Raw genomic sequence first — 12,277 nt, forward strand, 5'->3', positions numbered from 1 at the left:
GTCAAATCCCCTGAAAGCGGGCAGCCACCTGATGTGAGCACTGGGAGCTGAACTCTGTCCATTCGCAAGAACAGTATTCACTATTAAACGCTGAGTCATCTCTCCAGCCCTCGGCCTCAGTTCTCACAGTCCAGTCACATATCTGCCACTCATGCTAGAAACCCATCAAAGGGAGCTAAGAGGGCGTTACTAGAAAGAAGTGGGATCCAAGGCAGCTATTATCTCCCAGAGTTGTCTTTCTTGTGAGAGCTCTTTAGTTTGCCTACCAATGGCGTCAAAGCTTCCATGGCCTACTTCACAGGAAAATACATACACCAAAAAGTTTAGTGAAACAGGAATCTTTAGGAAACTGTGAGGCCAGGGAGATGGTTCAGCCAGTAAGATGCTCGTCACGCAATCATAGCGACCTGAGTTCAGATCCCTAGCACCCACATAAAAAGCTGGGCACAGCAGTGAGTACCTGGCCAGCTGGCCTACTCAGTCAGTGAGCTCAGGTTCAGTGAGAAGCCCTACCTGTCCCAAAAACTAGGGTGGAGAATGACTGAGGAAGAACGAACGTCAACCTCTGCTCTCCGTATAGGAACACACACAGAACTCGCAAGCGATGTGGGCCTGGGTGGTATGTCCCAACAAGACCTGCTTGGTCACACAGCCCAATAGGAGCAATATCATTCCTTATGGCCGGGTGTGGTGGTGCATGCCTTTGATCCCAGCACTCAGGAGGCAGAGGTAGGTAGATCTCTGTGAGTTCAAGGCCGGGCTGGTCCGACAGCCTCCAAAACAATACAGAGAAACCCTGTCTCGTAAAAACCAATATGGCTCTTGTCAAGTTCTAGGCTCAGCTGGAGGATCTGACCCTCAGGCCCCCAGGCCAGCATTGCTTCTCCACTGGGAAATTCAAGGCAAACAATGCCCTCAGCCACCAAGGTTGCCCTGCTGTGACCTGGGCTGCGTTGGGGGTCTCCATCACAGCCCACTGCAGGAACTGACCCTCCCATTCCTGGGTCCCCTACCTTCCTTCCCACTTCCCTGTTCCTGGACAACCTCTAAAGGCCCCTGTGTACAAGCTAATTCTAGTGCATTCTCCTCACAGTAGGCCAAAGAAACTGAAAGCCAAACAGGCAGCTCCCTTAGATAACCAGGTGGCAATCCCTGCCTCAGAGCTCTCCCCAGCCAATGAAGTGGTCTCTAAGCCAGATCTCTCAGCCCCATTCTGTCTGTACCCATAGCCTGTCACTGTTGGAGTACAGGCCTGTGTGCCGTGGTAAATACTTCACAGGAGGTAGGGAGGGCCTGTGACCGTGTGTGCTGCCACCTCAGCTATCATACTGCCGGAAGGAAGGAAGAGAACCGGGGTGCCTCCTGCAGTGACCAGACCACAGGCTCACCAAGTCCTTTCTTAGAGAAGCTGATCCTGCCCCTACCCCACCCCCACCGCAGCCACCACCACTCTGTACAACCCAAGGCAGGTGACTTAACTGCTGCAGTGAGAGCTGCAATTTATCCCCAAAGAGCTGTCAGCACCATCTGGGTCCCTGTCATCTTGTGTGCCCAGCCCCAAGCTCCTGCCAGGCAACTCAATATGGGGGGGGGGGGGAGTAAAGGGCAATAAATGGAACTGAAGTTGGGGGCTCTTGCGTGTCCTGGGGATTCGAGCACCACATAGAGCCCTGAGACTGTGTGGCTCTAAGGTCCTACCTCCATGTGCAACCTGGTCACTGCACCACTTCCAAAGTCTCCCTCCTATTTAAAACTGGGGCTAGAAGGGCTGGGGTGGTTGTGGAGAGGATCCTAGGAGACACATGCCACAGTCCTGGTGACTCTTAACACCTCTGGGCATCTGCCACAGTCAATCTACCTCTGTCACCTTGCCAGGAAGAAACGGCAGAGAGCTCAGGACTGGCCAGGAACCTGGTCTCCTGCATTCTCCTAGGCTTCCTAACCACCCTGCAACAGTGTGTGGAGGAAGCTGTGGAGAATGCAGTCCAGCCCACAAAGGCTTGTTGGTCCCAGAGCACTGGTTCAGCATCCCGGGTCCCTCCTGACGTACTCTGCAACCCTGTTCAGGAAATGGATAGACGGGCTGGGCAGTAGTGGTGGCAGAGTGGTGCACACTTTTAATCCCACTTGGGAAGCAGAGGCAGACAGATATCCGTGAGTTCCAGGACAGCCAGGACTGTTACAGAGTGGGGGGAGGGAGGGAGGGAAGAAGGGAGGAAGTAAGGAAGGAAGGAAGGAAGGAAGGAAGGAAGGAAGGAAGGAAGGAAGGAAGGAAGGAAGGAAATGGTAGACCACAGCCAGACTGACTGCACAACAGGAACACGTACCTCCCAACCTGGACTGAGGCACAGGTGCCCCCTGGTGGAACTGAATGGCCATGCATGTGGCCTAGGACAAAGAAAGCATTCCAGGCTTCAAGAAGCAGGTAAGGAAAACCAGAGAAGAAAATGCTAAAAAGCCAAGAAGTGGAGTGGGGGGGAATCAAGAGGTGGCCGTAGATCGAAGGTGCTCACTGCATAGACTAAGGCTGCAGAAGTCACCGCCCCACAAGCAGTCACATCTGTTCTCAAACTCATCAGAGCCGCCACGCACCAGGGAACTCATCAACATTTATTATGGCAATTACACAAACAAATAGGCAGTCATTCATCCAGTTCAGCAGCAGTTGACCACAGGCTCCATTAGTGATTCCTTTTTATAAATATCTTAGGAGAAGCAAGCAGAGTTGGAAATGCACCCGTGGGTAGCGGCCTGTGGGCACCAGAAGATGGGGTTCCTCCTGACCCCCAGCACCTTGACCCACCAGAGGCTGGGTACCCGGGCAGGGGATGTTTCAAGGCACATACAACTTCCTACCACGTGGTAGCTCCAGGGTCCACCCTGAGACCTGGTTCACATTTGGACCAGTCATACCGATGCATCACCTGCTGCAACCCCTTTGGTATAGTGTGGTCAGTCACTTTTATTACTAAGCAGGCTTTGGCCCCACCAAGCGCTGGGGCTGCGTTCACAATCCCTGCGTTTTACATTCTGGAGATGAGAGAGTGTAGAGAAACCGACCCCAATGTAGTGATGATGTCTGGGAGCACCATTGGGATGTTCCGTGAGGGCAGGTCTGTTATCTGTCTTGCAGGGACACTGGGGGCAGGAAGGAATCACATGAGGATAGGGGGGCTGCTAACAAACGAAGTTCAAGGCACTAAAGGAATGGAGGGACGGGTGGGTACACCTCAGAAAAAGTCAGCCAGAAGTGGAGGGCCCCAAGGAGAGAAAGGCGGCTGAGAGGTAACCCGGGTCCTCCACTCCAGCCAGGGGCTCCAGAGTGACCCAGGGACATCCAACCATGCAAGTGAGCCTGGGTTTCCCTTGGCGTTCCCCTGCTCTCTCACCATAAGCAGTGCTGCTGCTGTGGCTCCACCAGCACACAGAACACCCTTGCCTGACACTGGCACAGCAACTAAATTATGGCTTTTAAGACTCAAAGTCCCTGTTTTTTCCTGTGACTTCCTTTGACCCGGCTGTGGTAAATGAGATAGACCATCCTCAAATGGACAGAGCTGTGTCTCTCAGCATTTGACCTCACATGCCAAGTTCCAAGGGAGATCCTGTCTATCGCCACAGTCACTCTGCACTGGTTCGGACGACAGGGAGCAAGCTAGCTGTGCACAGACATAAACACACTTGCTCGTGCAAACACTGGAGAGCCCTGTGCTCCCACTAGGCTACCTCAGGATGTGCTGAGCTGGTCCCTGGCAGAAGGAGCTCCCAGAAGGACCCATGCTGCACTGTCCAGGACCTTTTAGGGGGCCTGTGTTCCCAACTCTGCAGGGAGCATCAGCCCCACTCCTAGTGTCAACCTCGAATCTCAGCAGATGGAGGCCAGAGACTATGATGCAGATGGAAGGAAGGTGACAGGGACCAGGGTTAGTATCTAGGCCAGGCAGGTCCTGGGGGATGAAAGCCATAGGGAGGGGTTGGCCCAGAAGGATATGGAGGTTGAGGGGGCACTGGAGGCTGTGGCTGTCCTGGGAAGCCAGGGGGCTGAGGCTGTGTTGGGTAGGGAGGTTTGCTTTGTGATGGGAGGTAGGGGGACTGCTGGGGATACCCAGCAGCAGGGGCTAGGCTTCCCACTAAGGGGTATCCTGGACCAGAAGTGCTAGCTGGGGCCACAGGATAGCCAGGTCGGGGTGGCACACTCCTCTGTGGAGGCCAAGAGTAGCCCATGGCAGCCCTGGGTCCTGGCTGAGGTGGTGGGTATGAAGGACCCCCGGGCCTACCATAGGAGGAAGGCTGGGCCACCACAGGGAAGGGGGCTGGCTGCAGGGCTCCCTGGGCTGTAGGGCCCACAGGCAGGCCTGGGGATGGGCTGTAGGGCAAAGGGTAGGGAGTCACAACAGAGGGCTGTGGAAGCTGTTCTTCAGTCACAGGGGGCGTTGCTTGGGGCACTGGGCGTGGAGGCGGAGGACGAGGTGGAGGAGCATCTCCAGCCAACTCTGGCAAAGCGCGGGGCCGCCTCACCACCTCCTGAAGCTTCTCTACACGAACTCGACGCAGGTGCAGCAGTGTCCTCATGGAGGAAAAGGACTCTAAGAACGTTTCCAAGGGCACCTCACCCTCCAGGAACTTCTCAGCCATGGCCTAGAGGACACAAAACCTGTTGACAACAGAGGCTTTCCACAGCCTTCCCTGGCCCCCACTCAGAGTGACTCCCTCACCAGAATGCCAACTGCTTAATGGCAGGACTACACCCTCCACGGTCACACTGTCCCCCTACCCAACACTGTGGGCCCTGGGGTGGCTGAGCCCGGAGTGCCCACAGAACCACCTGCAGGGCCTCTATGGTGGGCCCTGGGGTGGCTGAGCCCGGAGTGCCCACAGAACCACCTGCAGAGACTCTATGGTGGGCCCTGGGGTGGCTGAGCCCCAAGCACACAGAGGGCATGCCTCATGCCCGTCTGCCCCCTGGTGGTCACTGCAAGTCTGTTCACTAGCCGGGCCTACACAACTGACTTGATGGCTGGCTCCTGGGCTGCAGACCTGCAAGCTGCCTCCATCCAAAACACAAAGAAGTCTCTGCCCACTGAGACAAAAGGGACATCCAGAGGGAGGAGACAGCAGACACAGACAAGGAGCAGAGGCCTAACCTCAGATGCTTGGTGTCCTCTGTACCACCATCCAACCAGGTCTGCAAGTTCCCAGGCCTGCTGTCAGTCACCCATTCCTGGTTCGGCTGGGGTCCTGGTATAGTAATGTCCCCTTAACCATGGTTCCAGTTACTAGAGGTCCTCTGGTGGTCCAAAAACATTGCATGGAAAATTCTAGAAATCTGTAGACGGGGCAGTGGTGGCGCATGCCTTTAATCCTAGCACTCAGGAGGCAGTGGCAGGCAGATCTCTGTGAGTTCGAGGCCAGCCTGGTCTACAGGGCGAGTTCCAGGACAGCCTCCAAAGCCACAGAGAAAGAAACCCTGTCTTGAAAAAACAAAAAATAAATAACTAAATAAATAAATGAAGAAATAACCTGTTAGCTTTAAGTAGCTTTTATTATAAAATACTCTTTTAACTATTCTAGTATTAGTTACTGTGCATGTGTATGTATGTTTTCATGTGTGACTACACGTGTATGGGTGAACACACACATTTGTGCATGTGGAGGTAAGAGGCCAACATCAGTTGTCATTCCTCGGGATCTGTCCACCTCATTTCTTGAGACAGGGTCTCTGCTATAGGCTCAACAATTCAGCCGGGCTGCCTGCCAGTGAGCCCCAGGGATCTGCCTGTCTCCCGCCCCAGCACCGGGAAGACAAGACTACCTATACCTAGCCTGGCTGCTTACATGGGTGCAGAGGCTCACGCTCAGGTTGCCATGCTTGTGCAGCAAAACTTCATCAACCAGGCTATCTCCCCAGTCCGTGGTTACTGTTCTTAATCTCTCACTGAGCCTGCTTCATAAACTACACTTTATCACGGACACATAGGCCCAGGAAAAACGCACTGTCTATTCAAATGAGTGTTAGTTGTGGTTTCAAGTGCTCAGCAGGGGTCTTGGAACGTGTGCCTGTCCTGGATTATAACCAGTGTTCCACTGCTACTCCACCTATCCTAGCTACGCTCCAAACCTCTGTGCTTTGTGGTTCCTGACCCACCGTGACCGGGCTCCAAGGGCGACCACCCTGTTCAAGGGAGGAGGGTGCCGCTCCCCATCTCACCTCAGATTCCTCCTCGATCTTCATGCCTTCGATCTGCAGAAGGTCCAGCAAGGTCGCGGGCTGCAGCGCTGAGGAAAATTTCTCTGGAAGGAAGAGCAGATAGGTGGATATTTCAAAAGCACTGCTTTAGTTAAAGCTGAGGACCCCAATTTCAGGAAAGGCATGAGGCACGCCCTCTGTATGCTTGGGGCTCAGCCACCCCAGGGCCCACCATAGAGCTCCTACAGCTGGTTCTGTGGGGTCCTTTTGATTCCTGTAGGCCTTTGCTGTCATGAGTAAAGAGGAGGTGAGGACTGAGCCTAAGTCTTGGCCAAGTAGCTCCCTATAGGCACAACCACCCAGGAAGCCCTCCTACCTCCACAAGGCCAAGACCAGCTCTGCAAGGCTCGGGGCTAAGATGGCTAAGTTGGCAGAGGCAGTCAAAGACACAGCTGCCTGCATTCATATATCAATTCCAGAACTAGAGAGATGCTCAGCTGTTAAAGGCTAGGCTTGCAAATCCCAACTCCACCCAGCTCTAGAGGCATGGCCTCAGGCAAGCCTCTGACTCTCTCCAGGCCTTGTTTTCCTCATCTATAAAAAAAGATTTGGGCCACTTTAAAAACATACACACACACACACATACACACACACACACACACACACACACACACACACACACACACACACACACTTCACCAAGGTATACAATAAAACATAAATACTCAAAAATGTAGACTAACCACGGTACGTACATCTCTCCACACTGTTGTGCAGAAACACGCGAAGCACTTTGCCCTGAGTGGGGAACACAGTGGGCTACCGTGGTGCTGGCCCTTTCCTGTCCTGGGCATCTACGCTTCCATGTTACTCCAGCTGCCACCCTGTCCTTACTAGAACAGGAACCCTGTGTCAGTCGGCAGGGGAGATACCCAGAGGACAAGTCCACAGTCCAACTGTTCCTACCCAGCTTGGCTTTCTGTTCCTGGCACCGCTCCACAAGCTTCCGCAGCTCCTGGTATTTGTCTGAAAGGTTTGAGCGACTGATTTCCAGGGGACCCTGGAACTCCAAGTTCTGCTCTGCCAGGCTTCGGTTGGTGGCTAGTGCCATCTCTCGTTCTAACTGCAGGTCCTGAACCTAAGGGAAGCAGGACAATTGACAATAAGCATAACTGTCATTGGTCACACTCTGGCACGGGGGAAGGAAGAGCCTGGATTCAGTGTTCACTTGGACATACCAGCTTGGTACTCAGCCCTCAACCACAGCCACAGGAGCCTGGGTTTAAATCCACACACTGTGACCCAGGGGCCTCACCGCATCCCAATCAAAGGAGCCCGTGAGGCTGACACATGAAAAACAGGCACCAAGACCAGGCACCTACCCAAGGCCTCCCAGTGGACAAGCACCTGCAGGGCTCTGTGCTGGGCGGGGCACAGGTAAGGAAGGAGATCCACTCCTGAAGGGGGGATGGGACCCAGGTCCCAACCGTTGGGCCCCAAGAAGCTCACTTCTTCAAAGTGAGAAGACATGCGAACACACATGCTGCGCATACATGCACACAAAGAGGCTGCCAGGGAGAACTCCGGTGGCTCAGGCCAGACCACAAGCTAGAAACGCCATGAGGTCAGAAGGCACTGGGGAGGGGGTGCAAGCAGGGCCCTGGGGCAGTCCAAGACTCTGGGGCAAGACAGACATCCCTGCCTCCCAGGTCATACATGGTCTACAGAGCTACAGACACTCTCTGATTGGCCTCTGCTGAAAATGCTTCCCTAGCCAGCATCACTGAGACCTCATTCAGGCCCTACTTAAATCCCAGGCAGGGAGAAGCCTTGGAACCTTGCCCAGCAGGCCTAACATAGGGAAGTTTCTGCTTCCCTCAGAGGAGAGCCGGAGACCGGCCACCATCCCATCACAATACCATGTGCCACCAGCAGAGGGGGCTCAGTACTAGTCATGGAAAACAAGGAACATATTAGCAAGACCAGCTTCCATAAGGGAGCAAAGGGTCCTGCAGTACGGAACCTCTCCACCTTGGCCAGCACAAGGCACACCAGGCCAAACAGGCTTACTCTGCAGCAGTCACAGGAAGCCAGGCAGCATCCTGGATAAGGGGTTTCCAGAAACGCCCTGTTTAATCACTGGACAAGCTCACTGGCATTGGAGCAGAGAAACTGGTGAGTTTGAATGTTAGCCAAGAGGGTTGGAGGATGGCTCAGCAGTTAAGAACATACACTGCAGCTAGAGGGCCTGAGTTTGGTTCCCAGGACCCATGTCAAGTGGCTCATACCACCCGCCACTTCAGCTCCAGGGGATCCAATGGACTCTTCTGGCCTCTCGCACAATCTACATACACACATCTATACACAAAACAAAAGATATAGTGTGTAAAAGAAAAGCCCTGGGGCACTTGTGCTCACTGTGTGGTCGACTGAGTGGGGCCCTTCCTGGGCCACATACCCTTGGGCATCCTCACCTCCATCCATGGTTTTCCCTGGGTCTGAAGCTCTACACCCCCGCCATGCCACCCTCTCTAAAGCTCGACTACGCGTTTCCATTTCTCCCTCCGAGGCCAGCCAAGTCCCACAGCTCCCGGCGCTCAGGGTGAAGCCCACGCTCACTCTCTGGCACACAGAGGGACGTCCCACCACATTTCTCGGCCGCCCGTCTTCTCACTGCCCCACGGTGACACAATTGCCTCCTTACCACCAGCCGAGAGCTTTCTGAAAATCTAAGTAGTTTGCCCTACTTTGCTTCTGTGTATCTCACAGTGAGGATTTTCCCCCTCCGAGAATTCAACTCAACTCTTCAGACATGGCTACACCACCAAGTTCAATCTGCCCTTTGGTCAGGAGGCCGCATCCCATACGAGTCCAGGCGCCCATGCTTCCCCAGAGGGCGAAGGCTTGCTCAGCTTGGAAGCAGTGAAGGAGAACTGAGTACAGACTTGCTATTGCTGAACTGCACTCGCTTCAGGAATGAGCCTGGAATTTCCCTTAACATTCTGACTGAAAACACTCTTGGAGCCAACAAGATGGTTCGGTGGGTAAAAGTATTTGCTTGTAAGCCTGACTGACCTGAGTTTGAGCCCTTGGCTCCCAATGGTGGGAGAAAACCAACTCCTGAAAGTTGTCCTCTGACCCCCACACTTGTGATGTGGCTTGCATGCCCACATATGTGTGAGCACAGAATCAGGACAAAATAAAGAGATCCTTGGAATTGGATGGCTAAGCATCCCTAACCCAGCAACCCAAAATCTAAGATGCAGACCTGGGTACGGGCCAGATAGCATGTGCATCTGTGGACAGGAGAAGGAATCCAGGGACACTGGGGGGGGGGACACCAGATGGCAACTTCCTGTTCTTTAACAGTGAATTCACAGGACACATGCCACCGCTCACCAGGGACAAGAACGGCACATGTGAGTGCCAATCAGAGCCCAGCATTATCTGTGGGACAGCACTTCCAGAACAATGACTAGCTGCAGCCACTCTGGGGATGCCTGTGGGCATTTCTGTGGCCACAACCAGTCACCTGACCTCCATCTCACAGGAAGGTCACAGGAGATGGTGACAGGGAGGGCCAAGTCCAGCTCAGTAGAGACAGCAGGGCTGTACTTACTCCTGTGAGGACCCTGTGACGAGGAGCTGAGAGATGGGGTGCTGGCTGCAATGAGCGATATCCCAGCCAAGGATAATCTCTTCAAGTCCAAGAGTCATATGAGGACACGGGATCCTACAGGTCAAAGGGATGAATGGGTACCCCCTCCTCAGTATATCAGGGAGCTGCCTCTAGACTCAGGCTGGAGCAGTGCGAAGACTCCTGGGCCATCTGGGTCCCTGGCTGTCATAGTCCAAGGTAGGGTCCTGGACTCCTACCACTCCCGGGCTCCCAGAGGATCCAGCCCTGGCCTGAAACCTCAGGGCTCCTCTAATGAGATAAGCCAAGGTAAAATTCACAGAACAGCAAGGTGAACCCTGGCCCAAGCTCCTATTAACCAAGCATCCTTCAGAAGCATGTTAGGGTAAGTGGGATGCCTCAGTGAGTAAGGGCTCTTGTCACCAAGCTGACAAAGTGAATTCAATCTGACACCCATAAGAGAATAATTTTTTGCATGTTGTACCAGGCGTATGAGCACACATGTGCTCTCTCTCTCTCTCTCTCTCTCTCCCTCCCTCCCTCTCTCTCTCTCTCTCTCTCCCTCTCCCTCTCCCTCTCCCTCCCTCCCTCCCTCCCTCCCTCCCTCCCTCCCTCCCTCCCTCCCTCCCTCTCTCTCTCTCTCTCTCTCTCTCTCTCTAAATGTAATGAAATTTTAAAAAGACCTTAAGTGGGTCTGGCTATATGGCTCACAGTTAAAAGCACTGACTGCGCTTACAGAGGACCAGGGTTCAATTCCTAGCACCCACATGGCAGCTCATAGTAACTCCTGTTCCAGGGGATCCAACATTTCAGATGACCTCTATGGGTGCCTGCACACACTTGGTGCACATATATACATCAGGCACACACAAACAGACATAATTTATTTATAAGTAAATACATTTGCTGAGGGCATTAAGTGACAAATTACTTTTAAAAAACAAAAAAGAGGAAGAGAAGGAGAAAGAGGAAGGAGAAGAGGAGGAGGAAGAGGAAGGGGGAACAGCAACAGCAGCCTTTCCCAGCCTCCCTGTACCTCAGGAGACTCCAGGGCCAGCCGGGCAATGGCTTCTGGGTCATTCTGCATCTCCTCCAGCTCCTGCAGGGTCTTGTCTTTCAGCCCCTCCATCTTCCCTGTAAACACAAAGCAACACCCAGTTTGAGGAAAAGTCACGAGGAGTCACTCTACAGGAGGCGCCCAAGGAGATATGAGGGTCCCTGTGAACGAACACAGTCCTAGAGTCCGGGTCATTTCTCCCCGGCAAACCGGCACAGACGAGAGATCTGTGTGAGCTACTTGGCAGCCCGAGCACTAGATGGTATGGAGCTAACAGGAAAAGGCAGGAAAGGGGCCAGGCAAGAGAGGGGACACAGAATTTGGCCCCAGGCCTTGGTACAGGACTTTTGTCCGAGCCTGATTTAAACACTCCTTCTTCCCACCCATCCCCCCCCAACTAAAGGGCTTTACAGCCCTCAACACCACAGGTCCAACTATGTCCCTGCTTGCTATAGTTAGTGTTCTAGCAACTTCAGGTCTCCCTAAGTTTTCTACAGCTGCAACTGCAGCCCTCTCCATGTGTCACAAAAGCAAACTGTCACATGTATGTCCTCACGGGGGGCGCGCGTCATGAAACCACCTTCCTGGGTAGTCATACTGGAAAGGCAGTAACTGACCCACACAGGTTGCTGACAGAGCTGGAGTCAGTTGTCCTCCCTTGTCACTGTCCCAAAGATCGTCCATCTGTCATCTGTGTGACAAGTCACAGCCTGGCCTGAGGGAAAGTTCAGGGGCAGCCTGGGGGACACAAACACAAGTCACAGCCTGGCTTGGGGAACACAAACACACCCTTTCTTTCTGCTGATAGGAACCTCCATATTTAGATTCTCTCATCCTTCCTACATATGGGTTTTAGAGCATTCATGTTGAGTGCTCTCATTATAAAGGTTGCCATTTCCAGAAAATTCTAGCTCCGAGGAGATCAAGGGCCCTCTCCCCTCCTTTTTTAGAGCTTGCCTGGAGGTCATGCTGATGACTCAGCCAAGAAGGCATTTGGAAATTAAGAACCAAGGTAACAGACATCCTTCTCTGGACCTCAATTGTCCCCTCCATGATGGGAAGGGAATCGCATCCCTAAGTAATAAGCAATGATGACAAGGCTCCCTTTGTCAAGGTCCTCAACCTGGTTTAGGCCAGACCTGTCTCCTTTCATGTTCCAAGTGTTCTGGTTTAAGGAACAAAGGACATGGTCACCCCACTATTGAAGAGCGTCTTAAGTGGGGCAACACCATTAGCCATCATCTCCCAAGGGCTCCACACTGCCCAGCCTCTAAACAAACATGGAAATTCATCACGAGTGCCTCAGCACCAGTGAGCTGGGGCAGAGCCCAGAAGCCCACAGTCAGTCCTGGGGACATGGATGCAACTGGTCTAAGAAAGGCTAACTCCACACTAA

At 53.4% G+C, this 12,277-nt stretch overlaps 1 protein-coding gene across 4 annotated transcripts in view; it reads right to left on the reverse strand.

The window, feature by feature from the left end:
• Positions 1 to 2,596: 2,596 nt before the first annotated feature.
• Positions 2,597 to 12,277, reverse strand: part of Vps37c (VPS37C subunit of ESCRT-I) — a 34,512-nt gene continuing 24,831 nt past the window's right edge. For 2 of the 4 annotated variants that reach the window (XM_021225877.2, XM_005063834.4), the window contains exons 2-5: positions 10,861 to 10,958; positions 7,154 to 7,325; positions 6,209 to 6,291; positions 2,597 to 4,638 (exon numbers count right to left, since the gene is read on the reverse strand). In XM_021225877.2, the coding sequence (XP_021081536.1) occupies positions 3,925 to 4,638; positions 6,209 to 6,291; positions 7,154 to 7,325; positions 10,861 to 10,953 (1,062 nt within the window). In that variant the 5' untranslated portion in view covers positions 10,954 to 10,958 and the 3' untranslated portion in view covers positions 2,597 to 3,924. Of the gene's footprint in view, positions 4,639 to 6,208; positions 6,292 to 7,153; positions 7,326 to 9,806; positions 9,921 to 10,860; positions 10,959 to 11,498; positions 11,620 to 12,277 lie in introns of those variants that run through there. The other 2 variants (XM_040747624.1, XM_021225884.2) reach the window with 2 other exon arrangements.

The sequence above is a fragment of the Mesocricetus auratus genome, unplaced genomic scaffold (assembly GCF_017639785.1).
Source record: "Mesocricetus auratus isolate SY011 unplaced genomic scaffold, BCM_Maur_2.0 Super-Scaffold_4256, whole genome shotgun sequence".
Classification (NCBI taxonomy): Eukaryota; Metazoa; Chordata; class Mammalia; order Rodentia; family Cricetidae; genus Mesocricetus; species Mesocricetus auratus.